The sequence below is a fragment of the Pelecanus crispus genome, chromosome Z (assembly GCF_030463565.1).
Source record: "Pelecanus crispus isolate bPelCri1 chromosome Z, bPelCri1.pri, whole genome shotgun sequence".
Taxonomy (NCBI): domain Eukaryota; kingdom Metazoa; phylum Chordata; class Aves; order Pelecaniformes; family Pelecanidae; genus Pelecanus; species Pelecanus crispus.
The window spans coordinates 51,555,217-51,574,593 of NC_134676.1; the positions used below are offsets into that span (position 1 = coordinate 51,555,217).

Sequence of the window (19,377 nt, forward strand, 5' to 3'; positions counted from 1 at the left end):
CCTTTCTAAAAGAAAAAAGGGAAACCTGCAGGACACAATCAAATTAATCTAATCATAGCAGTATTACGTGCAAACAAATGAAAACAAACTAGGGTTTGTTATCCACATACTTACTTGTGACCCATTTCATGGGCAATGGTGAAAGCGAGATTCAGACCATTGTCCTCTGCAATTATACATTTTCGTTTTTCACTGCACATTCCACTCAGATATGCTATACCTAGGAAACATAACCATCACATTCAATTATTTTTTGGTATTACTAACCACATGTATTATGGCATCATTGACCCCAAACAGGTCTGAAACCTTATTGTGGTCAGAGCCATCCAAATATGTAAGCAGATACCTGACAAAGGTTTATTTACTCATAAGTTACAATGACTGATTTTAGCACAAAATTGGATAAAAGACAGCAAAGAAATCACAGGCAGTGGTAATATAACGTGATAGTAACATTACCTGATTACATAGACTGCTATGTGCAGAAAATGTATTATATAAAAGCCTTGCTAGCTACCTTAATGCAATATGATACAACATGCACATGAATATCGATACTACTGTAACTGAAAATACATATCGACAACAATAGGACAAAAATCTGAACACTAGGAAGAACAGAATGCAAAGGACAGAGCCGTGCCCCTACATTATAACTGTTAAGTACTGATACAGGGTTCAGCATGTTAATGATTTTAAAAATGCGTAAAAGAGTCAGGTGTCATAGAACTAGGAGAATTTGTAGGATACTACAGCCTGACAAACACATTCATTGTAGAGGCTATAATGCCTCTACTATACGATACCTAAGTTTTAAAAAAATAGACAACTGAATGGTAGGCTTTTGAGCTCAAGTTCAGCTTCTAAAAAGTAGAATGTCTTTAATTGTAAAAGCTTGAGGAACATGCAGCTTAATTTGGGTAATGGTAATGTTTTTCAAACCACAAATACGTTTAGTAGGGACGTATTGTCGTCACTCATCGTTTGAAATTTTGGAGTAAGCAATCAAAATGCTGTTTCAAGTGTTTGGCCTTCTTCCCAGGAACATCCTTTCAATGGAATGGTGCCCTCTGGATCAACATGTTTGCTGGATATTTACATGTAAAGGTCAAGTTTGAAATGTCTGACAGTGTTTGAAATTTAGTCATAACTAGTATTCTTAGTTAACAAGATAAAAGTCATTCTTCTTATGAGCCAAGTATTTGTCAGTCTGTGAGCACAATGCCTTATCTATAACATGAAATTCAAGTAGTAACCCCAACACTAGTCTGGCAGTGTTGCTCTCAACAGGGCTGGCTGAAAGTTTTTGGACACAGAACTCGTGACAAAAAATGCTGTTCAGGAAGGAAAAAACCAATCACAAATTAGATTTGAATACGGCAGAATATTTCAACTTTTACTATGTCTTTCCAAAGAAGGGAGAAAAGATGGCGCAGGGGTAAAAGTAATTTGGGATACAAAAAAAGGCAAAACGTTCACAGCAAAAAACCTGAAGTCCTTCAAATGACACCACACTAAATGTAGGTATCATTTATATTAACTCCACTGAAAATAAGAGAGGTAAGAAACGTGCAGAAATGTAATGTTTTATTTCAAATGTTAGGCTCCACTGGCTGAAATAAAAAGAAAAATAATTCTAAAACCATTTTGTGCCATGTAGTTCCACAGTCGTTCATTTTCTTTCAACTCTTCAAACTGAAAAAGATAGAGCTGCTTCAAATACTGTAGTTCTAAGTAGTAGAGCTGGTAGCAATATCAGAAGAAACAGACATCAGATCTCTGACTTCAGCTAACACCAATGAATTTACACAGTGCTAAAACAAAACAGAAAAATTACTCTCACCATAGACAAAATCCAGCACTGCATTTTGAAGTGTTGTGGGCATTCCTATTAGTTTAATGGAAAATGTTCATAAATACCTTCTGTACTATGCTCGTTTCGGCTGGGGTAGAGAATTTGCTTCACAGTAGCTGGTAAGGAGCTATGTTTTGGATTTGTGCTGGAAACAGTGTTGATAATACAGGGATGTTTTAGTTATTGCTGAGCAGTGCTTACATAGAGTCAAGGCCTTTTCTGCTCCTCCTACTGCCCTGCCAGTGGTACCCTGGGGGTGCACAAGAAGTTAGGAGGGGACACAGCTGGGACAGCTGACCCCAACTGACCGAAGGGATATTCCAGACCATATGACATCATGCTCACCAATAAAACTAGGGGGGAGGCTGGCGGGTGGGCTGCTGCTCAGGGACTGGCTGGGCATAGGTCGGTTGGTGGTTAGCAATGGTTTTCATTTCCATCACTTGTCTTTCTTGGCTTTTCTTTCTTTCTTTGTTATTTTCCTTTTCGTTACTATTATTATTATTATTATCATCATTATCATCATCATCTTTAGTATCTTTAGTATCTTTATATTTAAATTAGTAAATTGTTTTTATCTCAACCCGCAAGTTTTCTCACTTTTACCCTCTAATTCCCTCCCCCCATTCTGCTGGGGGGGGAAGGAGCGAACAGCTGTGTGGTGCTTAGCTGCTGGCTGGGGTTAAACCACAACACTTACTGATGATGGCTATCCTCAGCTGGATAAAACTTACTTGCTGGGATCTACAGAAAGAGAATTCCCAAACCTCCCTCTGCCTGTTGATGTTGAGTACTAACTGAAAACTGTCTGATGCTCTCCAGTTTTTTGTATGGAAAAGAAGTCCCCTAACCTTCTTCTGCCCTCTAAAATGGCAGGGTCAAGTACATTAGCAGTATCTTTCTATACAACACATGAGTACTATCAGTTGCTGTCTACTACCCTGCCTGCCCCCTAGTTTATTCCCAAAGAACTATGCATATTGCAAGTTTCATACATATTCTGCAGAAAAAGCAGAAATAGGTATTTTCAACAATACTCACTATATATCACCAATAACGTTTTTAGACTTGGCATTGCTTGAAGGGAATTGATTATGTTTGACCTTTTTAAGTGTAACATATGAAACATAAGACCTGCATTTCATTTAGATTAAATTATATTTCTAATTCTAGAAATGTCCAGAAGCATCAAATGCAATTAATGCTTTATGACTTTTCCCTTATTAAATAAAGTCAACCTCATATGTGAAAGCCACATCCAACAGCAGCTACTGGATGTAAATCAGCCAACTACTAGCCGTGAACTAGTTTCATGTCTTGTCCTTGGTTATTAATTTCATATGTAGAGAAAAAGAAACTGACTTCAGTAAGCAGCTGCTCTTGCTTAGTTGTCTCTACATTAGGTAAGAGAAGGAATTTCTTCTTTAAATATATGCATGTTCACTGTAGCTTCCTGTGGCTTATTAACACAGCTGGAACTGCTCCAAGGTTAACTCCACAAGAAAAAAACCCAACAACGAACAATTGGTCCCTTGTTATGATTAAGGTATTCCTAGTGAACCCCCCAGTCTCAACACACAGCTTCAAATTAAAACACTTAGCATCTGAAAAGTGTTGGCTAGAAAGCAGTAACATCATCTCACTGACAATTTAAGGAAGGATGCTGTTATTTATCTATAAAGAAAGCTGTGCTTTGAAACAAAAAAACACTGAATGAATACATGCCAAATGTAAAATATTCAAATTACCTCACTCTGTAGATAACTATTTCTCAAGTTAATTCAGAAGAAAATACATGTAATATCAATTAAGAGAGTAAAGATTTATCATTGTACCCTAGAAGAACCACAATAAGGGACTACATTTTCTTATCAAACATGTAAATATCCAAATTAAATACATGCTGCTTCAGAAAAGTAAAACTTTTGCTGAAGTCACAGCAGTGGTTTATTATTACTACCATTACCACTACCCATAGAGAGCAGTGGTCTATTATTACTACCATTACCACTACCCATAGAGATGGGTATTTCATTCTAGACAGTATGATAAATTTTCTTTAAAATTTTCTGATTTCTTAATGAACATCCTCATCATGTCAACAAACTATTTATTTTTTCAAAGTAGGCACACATTTACAACTTTTCTGTTGAAAAGCTGTGGTTCAGCTCACAGGGATGTTATACAAAACATGTTACCTGATAAAGTATCCAAAGAAATTTGTCAGTTTTACCTATTCATTCCTGGCCTGCTGCCCATAACATAAATCCACTACCTATATTAAAAGGCTACTGTCAGCATTGCCCGCAGGAACAAAAACTCCACAGTAAAAAATCCAAAATCACATTAAGAAATACGCAGTCACACATACAAACATTGCTCTTGCTTACGGTGACCACGCAACACGCAAGTATGATTTGAATATGTCTGCATTTGTAACTATGCCTTCTAAAAGGCTAGAGAATGGTTATTATTTTTCCCTTTACAGTGATCCAATGAAACACAGTTCATACTCTGGAAATCTTAATCACACAAATTACTTAGTACATTTGAATTTCTTGTCCTCTGAACTTCCTTGGTTTCACAACACATTCAAACTTGGTTTGTCATGCCATTAGCTATGCACTTATTCTGAATCCCTTCCCTCATACTTGCTCCAAAATCTACTTTCTAATTTTAGATACTCTTAAAAGAGAAAGAGACCCTTCCACATACCACCAGTTTAACCCATTGATATCTCCTGGGTATCACCCCTACACATTTCTGAGCTATTTCACAGCTCTTCTTTTTTGGGAACAGTAACGTTCTGCCCAACAGATTTTTTTTCTAGATCATAAGGCAATAGTGACCATAAAAAACACAGAATAAAGTTCCTGTAACATATTGTTTGATGAAGAGGGATAGGGGATCACCCAGATACCCCTTCTACTACTGATCAAGAGCAGAGTCTACCTGAATTTCCAGTCATATCAAAATTCCATAAAAACCAAAAATTTATGTTCCATTTCCAACACAAGAAAACACAAGCTGAAAGAACTGAAATGAGCACATGTTTGTAAAGCACAGTTCAGAAAAAAAAGCATTTCCATTTTAAAGCATTTTTTAATGAAGGAGCATGTTATATTCTCAGGAATCTAGGGATAGTATGCTCCTTGTTGTGCTGTCTATCCACCAGTAAAAATTGTCAAATTTGACCTAGATGAAAAACAGTAATACAGAACAGATTCCCAGTGCCTACTGCATTCCCTGTCATCTAGGTAAAATAATGCAGCACACTATGATTATTTAATGCACATTAGATATAATTCCAAGAATACTGAAACTGTTCATGAACTTCACGAACGATGCATCTATTTTTATTAAATTAGTATACACACAACTGATTGCTTAAACACATACTATGAATCAAAGTAATATTTATGTATGGAATTTTATTCTAAAGCTTCTACACCGAGCTTCACAAACAATAGTATAAAATGCTGATGAAATACAGGTAAGCCTGAAACCGATAAAAAACTTTTAAAAAACTCATGGTGATTTGAACCACCAACTTTCAAAAAAAATCTTTAGCTTTCAGAAGGCACCATGCAGTGATACACTCCTGATAGCATGACTTCAGTTTGAATTACTGATGATGTATAAAATGAGTTAGCCAATGCAATAGAAACATAATTTAATGCCCATCTGGCTTTTGATTCAAACGTAACTGGCAAATCAATGGGCCTGTGAGCATAAATGATGGTGCTTAACTGGACTTGACTACTAATCTAACAAATGATGTTTTTAGCAGCCCAGATGCTTTTCTTAAGAAGCAGGAGAAAAAAGCTTTTCACAGAGCCGACACTTGAAAGTCTAATTAGCACAAACTCCTCTGAAGAGAGTCCCAGACACTAACGATTTCCAGGAAAAAAGAGCCTTGTCAGTCATCAGTGAATCAGCAGCCCTTCAACATGTCAACAATCAAAACAACTCAGTTAACAAACAGGGATCTCAAATACAAACAGAAAAGCCTAGACATGTTTATTTTTTCTTTGTAGAGTGAGAGATACCGACAGTGATGGTAGCTATACCTATATGTGTGTTGTGTATATATATATAAATGCACATACACACCAATGCAAGACATTAGAAAAAACAAGGGGATAAACCCAAATCAACTGCTGCTGCATTTTACGCAAACATAACTCAAATTTTATTTCCCTGTTTTCTAAGTTTATGATTTATGTACATCTTACAAAAACTAACACTTCCAGAAAAATATTTTATCAATATCTAGTAAGTATGTGATTTTATGTTTCAGAATAGACTATTAAGCTCACTCTTCTCCCTTTAAACAAACTGCTGCACTTTAATCCTTAGAGTGAGGAAAAAGTCTAAAAATGGGGAGGGCATCTGAGTGTGGCATTGTACAGTTTTATGTCCTTAGTTCTTACACCTTGTGAGCAGTCCACAGATGTCTAATATGTTATTATAGGGATGGGATGGCAGAACTGCTGCAAGATGCTAATTTGCTTCTAAAACACAGCCCACACAGAAAACAGTTGTCTCAAGATGAATACACAGATGAGACATTAAGTGAATTTCCCCACTGTCCACTCCTGGCCTTTGCTGATAAGTGTCATAGGGATCCCCTGAGCTAAAGGGTGGATCTATACTGCCATCTGTAACAGCCACCAAAGCATTTATTCTCTGAATTTGGGTATTCCTTCCTAACCTGCTTCAGAGTTTGGGTCCGTAACATGTGAAGTTAAATAGCTCCAGAATGTAACTGTGTACAACAGTACATTTTTCTCTTTTTATGAAGACGGATAGTGGGTATTCTAACTCAAATACAAAGCTATATATCAAATATACAAATATATCTATTTATATATACAAATATATCTATTCAAAAACATCTGTGCCTTCCTAGATCTCTGTCAGCTATCTCAATGACAAACTGAGAAGTTCTAGCGACTCCTCAAGCAGAAGCCAACCACACCTTTTTGACATCTTATAGCCCTCTGCATACCTTACCATCTCTTGTTCTACTACAGTCTGACAAAAGTCATTATATTCAAAAGGTGTACTATCGGTTAATAAAAGACCAGCATTATGATTTTTCTATGGTTCCCTATTCTTTCCTAGTCAGTCCCAACGGTCACTTTACTAAGCTGATCAGCGAGCTGACATTTTCAGAGAATTGTCCACTATCATTCTCTGATCTCTTTCCTGAGTGGTAGCAAAGCCCATGGTTTCACACATGTAAGCTAAAGACTAAACACATTACTTTGTGTTTGGCAATACTTAACTTCATCTGCTCTTTCACTGTCTTTTCAGTATCATGACAGTCATCTACAATTCTTCTCGTCAGCTTTATTCTGATCTATCCAGAATGCTTCAAACCATACGAAAACATACTTAGACCACCACTATTCCGAGTACTTTACGAAGTGAGGCAGCTCTGAAATCAAGGACACCTTCTTCTAGTGTAAAAGCTGACAAATAATTCCTGTGTCTTGTTTTTTAACTTTTAAGCAACATATGAAAAGAATTTCTTAAAAACTTAAAGGAAAAAATTTAAAGCAACAATACACTGTAACATGGCCACTGAGTACAGCCAGTATACTTTTTTAAATCTTTTAATTGCCCTTTTTTTTTTTTTTTTGTGACGGCAACATGACAAAGTGAAAAAGTTGTCCATAAAGATATGCATAAACAGGAAAAGACAAAGGTGCAAAAGAAAACTACATACTAGAAAATTAAAAGAAAAAAGCCATAAATTGAAAAAGAAAAGTCACAAATTCCTTTCCTCCATGGTTGACTTTCTTTTGCACCTGTAATCTAGAAGCAAAAAAGAAATTGGTTAGATCCTGTATAATTGACTTTGAAGAGGTCACAAGTCATTCTGTTCAGAAGAAAATGTGAAAAATCACAGCATATGCAGTAATGTGCAATAATTTCTTTGCTTCGTATTTTCTCATACTATTAGTATGAAAGAAAAATCAAATGTAATCTTTCTAAGCAAGAACTCAATCTTCTTCTAAGAAACAGAACTAGCTTGATCCATTACTCTAACTTCCTCATGGCATGATTTGCATAAACTGTTTTTCTAGATGTTTGTTTTACATGGCATGGAAAATGATTAATAATCTTGATCTAAATTTATAAGTTTAACGTTTGGACAGAGGTAGAAAAGTCTATTTTTAGGACTTATACAATAAAGACTTTCAGTCCTTAAATTACATGTGTAAATTATAAGAGTGCCTTATGAAAGCTTCATGGAACTCTGCTGTATACAATCAGATAAGATGTGACTTTGAAAAGGAGACACCTCACTTCTTTGGCAGCAAAACTGAATGGGTCTTTCCAAAGTAAAGTGGAAGCTTGTTACTTAAAAAGCCAGAAACAGGTTTGAAGCTAAGCACCAGCCATTTCAGAACAGCTCTCACCAAATACGTGCATAAATAAATTCTTCTTGAGGATATGCTTTTCACTGATGCATTGAACAGACATAACAGATACACACTTTATTTCAAATGAGTATCACATGCCTCAGATTAAGAGTTGGTGCCCGTTTCCTACCATAAAACTCTGTTTGTGTACATTGACAAAACTCTTTTTGCTCTACAGGCAAGATGGGGAGATGATGACAAAGAACACTGTGGTACCCTACAAGAAGTATTTTTAACAACTCAAACATGTTTTCTGTGTTTTCCAACTTGTTCTACAATTACATTTCCTTTACAGGTGGGCAATGTGACAACGTTGTTTTGCAGTCTTTCAGCTGTATTTGTAGTGTTCTCTATCAACCCCTTCTGGGAATCATCTATTTTCCTGGGGTAAAAATGAACAGGAAAAGCTGTTTGTGTGAACTAGCCATTTCCAGTCCTCATGGTATCTAAGCATATGGCACTTCTAACCTTGGGATCAGCTGTAGAGAAACAGGAATGAGAATTTACTCTTTACAAAGGAAAGTTTTTATTATTGTCTATTACTTTCTTATATACATATATTGCATAAAGAAGACCATTAGGAAGAAACATCTTTTAAACATTATGCTAGATGGAAAAAAGCAGAGCTTGAATTCTGCTTTTCTGTGGTAGAATGAACCCTAACCTAGAAGCTAAGGAAAGACTGCTATTAATGGATTATGACAACAACTAGAAAATATGTAAACCCAATCATAGATTTTCCTTCTACTTATTTACCTGTGTGACCAGATACACCACCACTCCATATTGGCACCTACAGTTGCATAAAGTGTTACACGATGGTATGCGTGCACGTGGTATGAAGGCTGTGTCTATTCCTTTGACTAACTGTCTCTACATTTCTGTCTACATATATATGCACTTCTCTTTTTTTCCACTCGTTTGATCTTTATCTAGCCCATCTTTCATTTTTCTTTTCCACACCTGCTTTACTTAAATAAACCTATTTAAAAAAAAAAAACCACAAAACATCACCTTTTTGTGTCTAGTCAATAAACCCTTAAAACAGAAGAAGGGTCAGATGAGATGGGCAAGGGAAGAATGTAGGGAGTGACTGACTGGCCACAGCTGTTGCAAAGAAAGCTGAACTTATCTCGACGGAAAAGGGACTGGAGGGTTTGTTTTAGGTAAATGCCTGTACCAGTTCAGTGGATTAACTGCTTGTGTAAATGTTTTTCCCTGAGTTAATCAAAAGAGCGTGAATGGCTTCTTGAGTTAGCCAGCCCAGCAAGGGGTAAGCGCATATATGATTCAGCCCAACAGAGAGTACAAAAACTGAACAACTGACAAAATGAACTTTGAAGAGAGTGATAGGCTTGAGCTGGCTTTAACTCACATATTCCTTTCTGGCACTGGGGATTTCCAGCATTGTGATAGTGAGCATATGAAGGCCAGTAATGGGAATCAGATTCATACTGCGATGTTGCAGTATATTGCAACGGCTATACCGTGTTTCCACTGTGATTTCAGTACATTGCTGTGTCACTCTGCTAATTCAAAATCCCATGTAACATCAAATATCTTCAGGTAAGTAAATTTTGCTTTAAATGTTAAACCTTCCTCATGTGGAGTATCTGATAGGGCCTGGGCAGAGAGTATTGGATTCCGATACACTTGCATTTCATTGCTTCTCACAGAGGATATTCTTTCAAAAGATGGAAGCAAAAGTAATACTGATCTATACAGCATCTACACAGAATCGCCCTTTCTAAAATACATTCTCTTCCCTATTGCTTTCAGTCTGAGTCAAGTTCTGTTCAGTTGCTGGAAACTAACCTCATGTCAGAGCATACAGGAGCTCTTGAACCTGTCAGGAAGCAAGTAGGAGCACTATGAACATCTGGGATATGAAGTGGCTACCTGTGTCTAATAGTGCCACACAAAAGCCTGAGAGACAGAGGCATTCTTGAAAGTGGGAAATTCTCTATGAAGTTCTTCAAAGAAAAGAATTATCCTTCAGATGTGTTTAAAAATAAATGTTCCATTGTAAAAACAGGTAACGGGAAAATGATTATCATGCCTATATATGTCCTTCTAGAACACTTTTTGAGAAATAAACCACCTGATATATGGGAACAAGTATCTCAGATGATTAAACAGCCTGATGAGTATTGAATGACTCATATCTGGTATTTGCCCATTCAAAAATCTGTAAGGAATAGATGGCATAGATTTACTGTGACAAGTACTTTAAAACAGTTATCTTTCACAGAAAGAGAGGAACATGTCAATTTTCTAGCTCAGTATAAATACTTCATGCAAAACATTTAGAGGCTTGCGAACTGGGGCTCCTGCTACAATATGACTTTAAAAGGAAAACTAGGAATCACAGACTCTAGACTGAATTCAAAGGGAAGTACCTTTGCCAAAAAGGCAAGTGAAATTTTAGTTTGCCAAGAATACCAGAGTATTACAAGAAATTGCAATTTGAATACTTGCTAGCATTAAGAAACACAAACTGACCTCATTTTATGAAGATGACCTTTTCTAATAATTTGTTACAGCTTTGCTGTTGTATATTTTCTTGCCACTGCCAATTGTTTAAATTACTTTTTTTTTTAATGTAAGCACTATTTTAAACACACTTTTCTAAAAATAACATACAGAAAGGCTTGGTCAATTTAAATATATTTTAGATGTCTGGAATACATTAAAAAACCCCAACATTTTATTTTAAAGTATATTTAAAAAAAGCCTCATCATTTAATGTCAAGGGCCCTGGCACAAGGAAACAGGAAGCACAGTGCGCAGAACAGCATATTTATGAAAATGCTGATGTAAGGATAGGCTTTAGACTTCCAGGAGAGCTGCACACAGTATGGGTACTTTAAAAGTTCCCCTAGTTTTCAAGATCAGTTTTGAGGAGTCCTGACTTTCTAAATGGAAATTTTACATAACTTCTGTAACCTTAAAAAAATTGTGCTGACCTTAAAACTTGAGTATGTATTTCATTTCAAGATAATTAAATGTTTTCTGTAATTTGTCAAAAAAAGCAGCAAATACTTATTGCACTCCTATTTTAATGCAAATGCTGTGTTTTTAAAACCATCTCGTCTCTGCTTCCAAGAAAAGCTGACTCTCTCCATAAGAAATACGATGAATAGATGTTATCCTGCAATGTAAGATGGTCCAATTAGCTGTCAGAACTCCTTCCACTGCTATGAAGTGTGACTTCACTTCAAGATGTTTTAAAATACTTTAAGCCTACAACTCTGAATACTTGGGTCAAAATATGTTAGCATCACAGAGTAAAATATATACTAGAGGTAATTAAGAATTATGTCACTCCATCCAAATAGTGAAAATATTCACCCAGGTGCTTATCTCTCTTCTTGCCTTCCTGACATCTGGGTTTCAATTCTCACATTCATAAAATGTACAGCTGCTGATGTTGCCCCCATGCTCTGTACATCTATGCACATTGCAATGCCTTTGAATTCACCTCTTGTCTCATTCCATCAAATCATTTTTTTTCCTGAATATGCTACCAAGCCTTGTGTAACATCAATTCCCCTTACTGATTTGATCCACTCATAATATATCACCCACACTTTTCCTTGTCTTACAAAGATTCCAGCCTTGATACCCTGTTAAGCTGATTTTCCTGTAATTTCATTTCTGGCGCCTTCTTCCCCTTGTCTTGGTACCATCCTCTGTGCAACAAGCTGATGTGAAATCACTCATGAGACCATATCATTGTCACTCTAACACACCTTTATTTCTACAGCAAACTATGAGGAAAACAAGACTGGCTTTCTTTTGTAATTTATTTTCTTATACCCATGCTACGGAAATGACAGTGTGTGACAGAAACATAAAATTGTTTCTTGACAAACAGTGCTTCAGCACAGTAATACCTTTCCTCATGTTCTGCAATCTGGGTGATTCCTGTAAAACATTTCTGATGTTTTAATGAGATAATCAAGCTAAAAGTGATATGGAAGTGATTATTTTAATGTTGTTGAGACCCCACCTGAAGAAAATATTTAGGATTTTTTTCCCTTTTTTTTTTTTTTAAGTATGGTGTAACCTGCACTCTCTTTTGTCTGAGACAAGGGGCAGCTAAGGGAATTGAAAGAGGTATTAGGCTGCTTTTTGTTTGTTTGTTTTTTAGAATAACCTATTACTTTATGGACAAAGTTTTGAAGTTTCTCATGTGAAGAAATTACACTTTGTTTCATTATGAGAGAGATGGACTGTAGGAAAATGACTGATCTTGGGACTGTTTATAGTAGACACCAGCAGCACACCCTCTAGGAAAAGTGAATTAAATAGCTAACTGTTCCCTTACATAGAAAACACTGTCTAGATATGGATGGCTAGCTTACCTATTATCTTCTGATAAATGAGAAGAAAGGCAAAGCTATCTTGAGAAGAATCTTCCATCATGTGTCTTTTCAGCTAAAATGATTTGACTTAAAATTACTAGTTATCTCCAGATATCCAGTCTGTATTCCATCTTCATTAGTGTAACTAAGCATATTTTGTTTCGTGCTGTATTAGCACACGTGATGAAAGTAGTTATGCTACCTAAGTGTCAGCAGTAATGGATCACTGGCCCAACTTGTACCTCTACCTGATGAGTTTCTTCAAGTCCACATCTCAATGCTCTTGCAAACTGTTTCCAACTCAAAAATTCTTTGAGTTTGTTGTGATGGTTCTCAAGAAGTTTGAACTCTATGAAAGCAAGCTGAAAAGGCTGAGAGTATCAGGTCTTTCTTCTTCCAGGGAATCCATTATCCACACTACCTTTGCAAAGTTTGCAAGATGCAAGGTGATTGAGAACTAGAGGAGGCTCCTGTATCTCACATGTGCAGCACTGGGCCCTGACTAGCCCCTGCTTGAGCAAGCTGAGTAAAGGATGACTTACTTGATGAGAAACTCATGTTTTATTCAGGGTGCCATCATCCTGAGAACATAAAACCTTCAGTACAGGCTCAAAACAGAAATACAAAAGAACTTGTTGCCGTTTACGTGTCACAAAGGGGAGCTATGAGATGGATTCAAACAGAAAATCTGCCCAAAGGCATTTAAATGATGAGCGAGCCCTGTCCCTCTGTTCCTTCCTGCTTGTATTTGTGGAGCACTTTTCCTTGTATTTTGAAACAGTTAGATGCAGTTGTATGGATCATCGGCAGTTCTCTCCACAAATATGGAGCTCCTTTTGTTTCCTCCTCAATTAAAGGACTCATGTATCACCACCTACCTGTCCCATTCTTCAAAATCCAGAGAAAAATATGCATTCATTACATAGTCTATCTAAATCCATTACGCTGATGGTTTTTTTCCATTATATAGCTATGGGACACAGAAACTGATGCATTAAGTCACAAGGAGCTACCTGGTCTCTCTTATCTTGAAAAAACTTCCAATAAAAAACAGTGGAATTTTTTCAGTGCAAAGTGCTATACAAGGTTGACTACTCTATTCAAATATAACTGTGCAAACGTTTCTTTTGAAGGGATGAAAATACTATACACAAGCATATCTACCAAGAGCTAAAAACAAGACGCTAATATCAGAGATACGGCTGGCTAGCCAGAGAACAGGTATACCTTACATCACAGTCATATATTCTGCATGTCTTTAATTTGTAATGCTTGACACCAAATTTTATTTTTAATTTTTAAAATTTAATTGTATGCATGATACATGAAATGAAGAGCAATTCTTTATACAAACTAATACAGAGTATATATCAGTATTATAGCATATAGAGAGAGTAACTGATTATCAATTCACAATTATTTGCAGTTGCCAATCCACACAATTTTACTATGAATGTACACAAGATTTCATCCAAATGTTTTTCACATAAAAGCAACCTGTAAAAGATAAATACTGAAGTTGTAAAATCCACGAGACAATGAAAGATATTTCTAAGAGCTCACAGCTGCTTGGGCCTGACTCAGTTTTTCAACACTCTGGATGAATAAAATGACACAGGACATAATTCACTGTTCAATGCAGTGAGGGAGTCACTAAATCACTCATGTGTTTATCTCTTGCAGTCTGATTAGGTAAAACTGTAAATTTTCTCCTGGTGAAAGAATTTTTGCCAGCAGAGACCTGACCTTAGTTAAGCCATGCCCACTTCTGTCCTCTGCTTTGTGCCTCACCACCCTTCTCTAGCCTTGACATGAGCACCTCTTGCATACCATGGCAGTATTGCTCTGAAGTTTCACTGAGTTTTCTTTTTCGAATCTGGCATGCACAGCTGAAGGATACATACATGAAGTTAGAAAGTACACATTATTCACAAGACAAACACAAATTATTGTGATAATTAGCTTGCAATTTCCTTTTGTTTTAACACAAAGCAAATATGCACTGTATAGCATTACAAATTCTTTTGTCCTTACTTGGGAATGCCTTTTTCTGATGGACACAGGAGTTTCGCCTGTGAAAAAAATTGAAGTTCTGGCTCCAAGCACAAATATTCTAAATGCTATTAAGTGTAATCTTAAAATCCTTTACACATAGTAAGTATCTCTGTATTTTAAATCCCTTTAAGACAGAATCTTAAACACCTCAGGTAAGTTGAGACTAAATACAGGAAACAATACGAAATAAATACAAAAATTTACCTAGAGATGAAGTAGTATAATCTGTAGAAAATGACAAAGTTATATTACATTTTCATGGAAGGGATATGGCTACACATGAAATTACAAAGAACTATGGATGGTATTGCGGCATATTACAGGACCACTTACTGAGGTCAAGAACCAGTTCATCAATTGAGCATGTAGTTTACTCTGCTGTGACTTAAACATATGTTAAGAACAATCATAGCACATCACCCAAATGAGAAAGAGCACAACTGAATGTATCTGAACTGGAATCTGTAACAAGAATTAGACATGGATCTGAATGGATGTAATAGTTATTATTACAATGTAAGAAAAAATAATCGCTAACCTCAGAGATATTTCAACATAAGCACAATATCTGAAAAAGTTGATTTCTTTAGTAACTGAGGAATGCACTTTTAATACTATCTTAACTATCCTGTATTTATTTTTAATTTATAGCTATTATACAAATAAATACTATTAATGACAACCATAAATACCAACACTATACAAATACACAAAATTACCCTACACATCAAATGAGTAATGTGTTAGACTGTTTCATTCTCACAAATTATTATTCCGTGAACCAGAACATCCACGGGCTAAAGGAAGTTCAGTACAGGTGTCATAGATTTTCTCAGCTCTATCTGAAATTTATTTACAGATTTCATTGTAAACTTCTGAAACTGGACGTAAACATCAAAATTACCCTTCTGGTCTTCCTAAACACATTCATAGGCCCTATTGTTTCCTAAGACAGATTGTTAACACATACTTAGTAAGAAAGCAGTGACTTCTATAGTATAATTTGAAAAACAAAACAGAAAATGTTTTTTTTTCCCCTTCACTTTCAGCTCTCTACATGCATTGGCTAAATATTTCTAAGTAAAATAAAACAAAATAAAGAAAAGGAAGGAATTGCCTGAATCAGTAAGTCTTTGATCAATTGTTTAAGGAAGAAAAGACTTGTTTTTTAAGTATGATAAGTGGTTAGTAATTAAAAGTAAGCTCAGTGATTATGAAATTGCCATCAAGAGTCCATTCAGAGATATTTATTTTGTGTTACCCTACTACTGTTCAGATTAATTAAGATTTAAACACATAAAATAAACCACTGGAAAATAAAACAATCTATTGTGTTGTAACCTAGTTATTTTGTGTCTGAGTTACAACACAGCCTGAAAACAAAGGTTTGGCTGTCTTGCTGTGAAAACCTAGCTCTCTGGTCTCACTGGAGTGTTGCCATTTAGTCCAACCCAGGAAAACAAGAGACAAGGTAAGATGGGACTGCATCTTAAGAGTTTTGCTGGAACCAAGAATCTTAATAATTTTTAAAACTGAATTTAATACATCTAGAAAAGGAATGAAGTTGAGGCTTGCAATAGCAGACGTCTGGATTTGATGACTGAGCACATGTATTGCAGTCCTATGGTCTTCTGCTTTCCTGAGAAACTGCACCAAGCATGCATAATTCATTTGACATTTTCTGAACACAAGGTAGACTAAATTGTATTTATTTATTTAGTTTTGTTTTTTTACATTGATTGGAATTCACATCTAATTAGGTTCTGCTTTGCGGTACTTACAGACATGTAACTTGCCAACAAAAGCAAGTTTTATTCTGTAGACTGTAGAAGTCAAAATTTCCCTGCGAGTTAAAATAATCTCATGTATTAAAGGTATTTGTATGCCAGACATACTGTACTATCATATGGTTATCAATTCCTAGGGAACTTACGCATTTCTATACTTCTACATAGTTCAAATTATACTAAATAAAACATTCTAGCAATGTCACAGGAGAAATCAATGTTCAGAAGCCACATGTGAACATTGTAGTTACTCAGGCAGTTACAGCTCCTGGATACACATCTGAGCTACAGTACTTTTAACAAAAACAAAAGCTTACGAAATGAAATTGAGTGAGATCTCTATGGATCACTTTTCCACTAAAGCACTTAAAAGACGCTCCTGTTCTCACTGTATGAGGTGTTCCTTTATATACAAGTCAGTGAACTTATGATCTTGCTGTAAAAGAGAATGTTGTATGAATGCAAAGTTGTATGTATTGTAATAGTCATATGAATGGCTTAGATTATGTTATACATTGGAAATCTCCATAGGAAGTCTTCTGCAGATTAAATGGTGAACCCAGTTCTCTGAGCGTCAGCAATGTTATCTTTCCTTTACACAGGATATGTTTAGAGTATCTTCTATTCAGGACAGTTTTTGTATTTTGGGGTAAACAAACTCACAGGGCAAAAACTCAAAGCTTACAATGCCTTTGCTGTTTAGGCAAATTTTGTGTAGCAGCAAGCTTGGAGATACATGAGAGAGCATTTTTGACCTAGAAAGTTTAACAGACTGCACCTATGCCTTCACTGGGAGAAACGTGCTGTGGTTGCTTCTCCTCACGAAGGCTGTCCATCCAACTGCTCATGCTCCCACTCTGAATTCCCCATGACACCCTGGAGACTAACATTCACGACAAAATAAAAAAAATTAATTACACTAGTGATGAATATCAGAAAAAAATGCTGGTCGCAGCGGTCAGCTGGAAGGCTAGGTGTACATCTCCAGATATGGGCGACTTCAGTCAACAGAATCTTAAAATGGCAACCTCAAATAGTATTTCTTTACTTAAAACATAACACTCTTCATCAATATCCAACCCAACTGCATGCAATGCTAAAATGTTCCAAAAAATGGATGTATGCACACACCTTACAAAATTCATCTTTCTAACCTCCACTGATTTAATTCTCTAAGCGTGTCTCCTACATTTCCCTCCGCAAGACTGACAGGACTACCAACTCCCTACCCCCACCCCCTCTGCTATATAGAGGGCAGGACTTATGTATAGGCACTACACTCCATCCTTTGTAGAAGTAGTTCTTGCCCACACCCTACATTCAACCTTATCTGTCTTGTGGAGAAACCTGTTCCCAAAAATGCGTGTTAGTGTTAGGACATACTGTAAACAACAAGCCTTGGGGCTTACGGATTCCTGTTTGCCTTGATGGATCAAGAATCTCCCTTGCCCTCTGCAAGTGTCAGAAACTGAACAACCTACAGTATTGATTTTTAACTGCCTTAAGTGCATTTCTTCCACAATTGTGCCTCAACAGAAGAGAAGAAACAAAAAAAAAACCCCCTCTTTCTAGAGAACATAAACAACAGAGACCCTTGTTAGTGTCTTCTAGAAAAACAGACACATGCTGCAGGATCCAGTTCTGGTGGTGGGGAGGGCCTGGAAGAGGAGGGACAGACTTCTGCTTGCTTCTTTATCGCAGTTAAAACAAATATGCCTACTGAAAACACAGTGGCAGCACCTCTTCCCTCCTTTCCATTCCTCTGGATAAACACAGTGCAGGGTCCAGTAATCCCAACCTGTCCAGCTGCAGACCAGAACCCAACCACACAAAGTGTTAGAGAGGCAGAAAGACTAACCCTGCCTACAGGGCTTACGTTTCAAGGGCTCCTGTTTTGCAGCACACAGGCACTTGAACTAGCTTTAAATTAGTGCCGCATCATCCAGTGCCCACAGGAGTTCAGCCACAGTGGCATACGGCTCAGCATGAGAGAGTTCACCTTGCTTCTCAGCAAACTGTTACCACTCTCCTAGCTAGTTAGGCTAAGGCCAGCGATGCAAGACTACAACAGAGCAATTTTCTGGATAAGAGAAGGTACACCAGATGGATGCAGATGAGGAAGCACAGGGAAACAGACTTCTTAAGTTTACTTCTGCAGTGCTGCTGCCTGTGTTCTGTGCAACTTCTTTGGCTGCTTGTTCATTGGTAACAGGCCCTAAGCATTACACTTCAATATTTCCAGCATGAACCTCCATTGGACAATGATAGCCTACCCAATTCCCTATTTCTGTCATATCTCTTAATGCATAGGGCTGGACTAAACCTTTGTCCCTGGGGACAAGTTTTGGAGGAAAAGGCCAAGTCCTTTGTATTAAAGATCCACAGCTTTCACGTTATAAAAGAAAAGTAAATAAATCTATCTTTGGCATTTTGCTAAGTTGGATGGAAGACGTGTTCTTTCACTTCATTTTGTTTTGTGGTCTTTATTGTGTAGATGTTTGTCTGATTCCTTACCAGTCATTATTTGTATCCACGCTATTTAGATCCTTTGCAACAGCATGAAGACCTGATGGCGCCTCAATTTTCTGCTATTGTTTTTATCCCTGCAACCCTAGCCGTTACCAAAGTTAGAAACTTATAATACACTATATTTGTACCCTCCCCTTAAAATAATCTGACAAGAGTTTTTAAGGGAGTTCTGTTTAGAGATTGCAATGTCAGCATTTTATTGGAAAATGCTTTCTATTTCTAGTAAATAGTTTAGATGGAAGCATGTTTTTGGGAAACAATGTTCTCAGAGCTTATGTTGTACCTGAAAATGCTACCTGAAAGTACTGGATCAAATGGTACAGTATCAGGTTTTAAAAAGATTTTGT

The 19,377-nt window shown here is 36.6% G+C and overlaps 1 protein-coding gene across 1 annotated transcript in view; it reads right to left on the reverse strand.

The window, feature by feature from the left end:
* The window catches only part of ADAMTS19 (ADAM metallopeptidase with thrombospondin type 1 motif 19), a 156,661-nt gene that overhangs the window by 82,425 nt on the left and 54,859 nt on the right, over positions 1-19,377 (reverse strand). Inside the window, exon 8 of the mRNA XM_075726524.1 lies at positions 115-220. Coding sequence (XP_075582639.1) covers positions 115-220 — 106 coding nt within the window. The remainder of the gene's footprint in view (positions 1-114; positions 221-19,377) is intronic.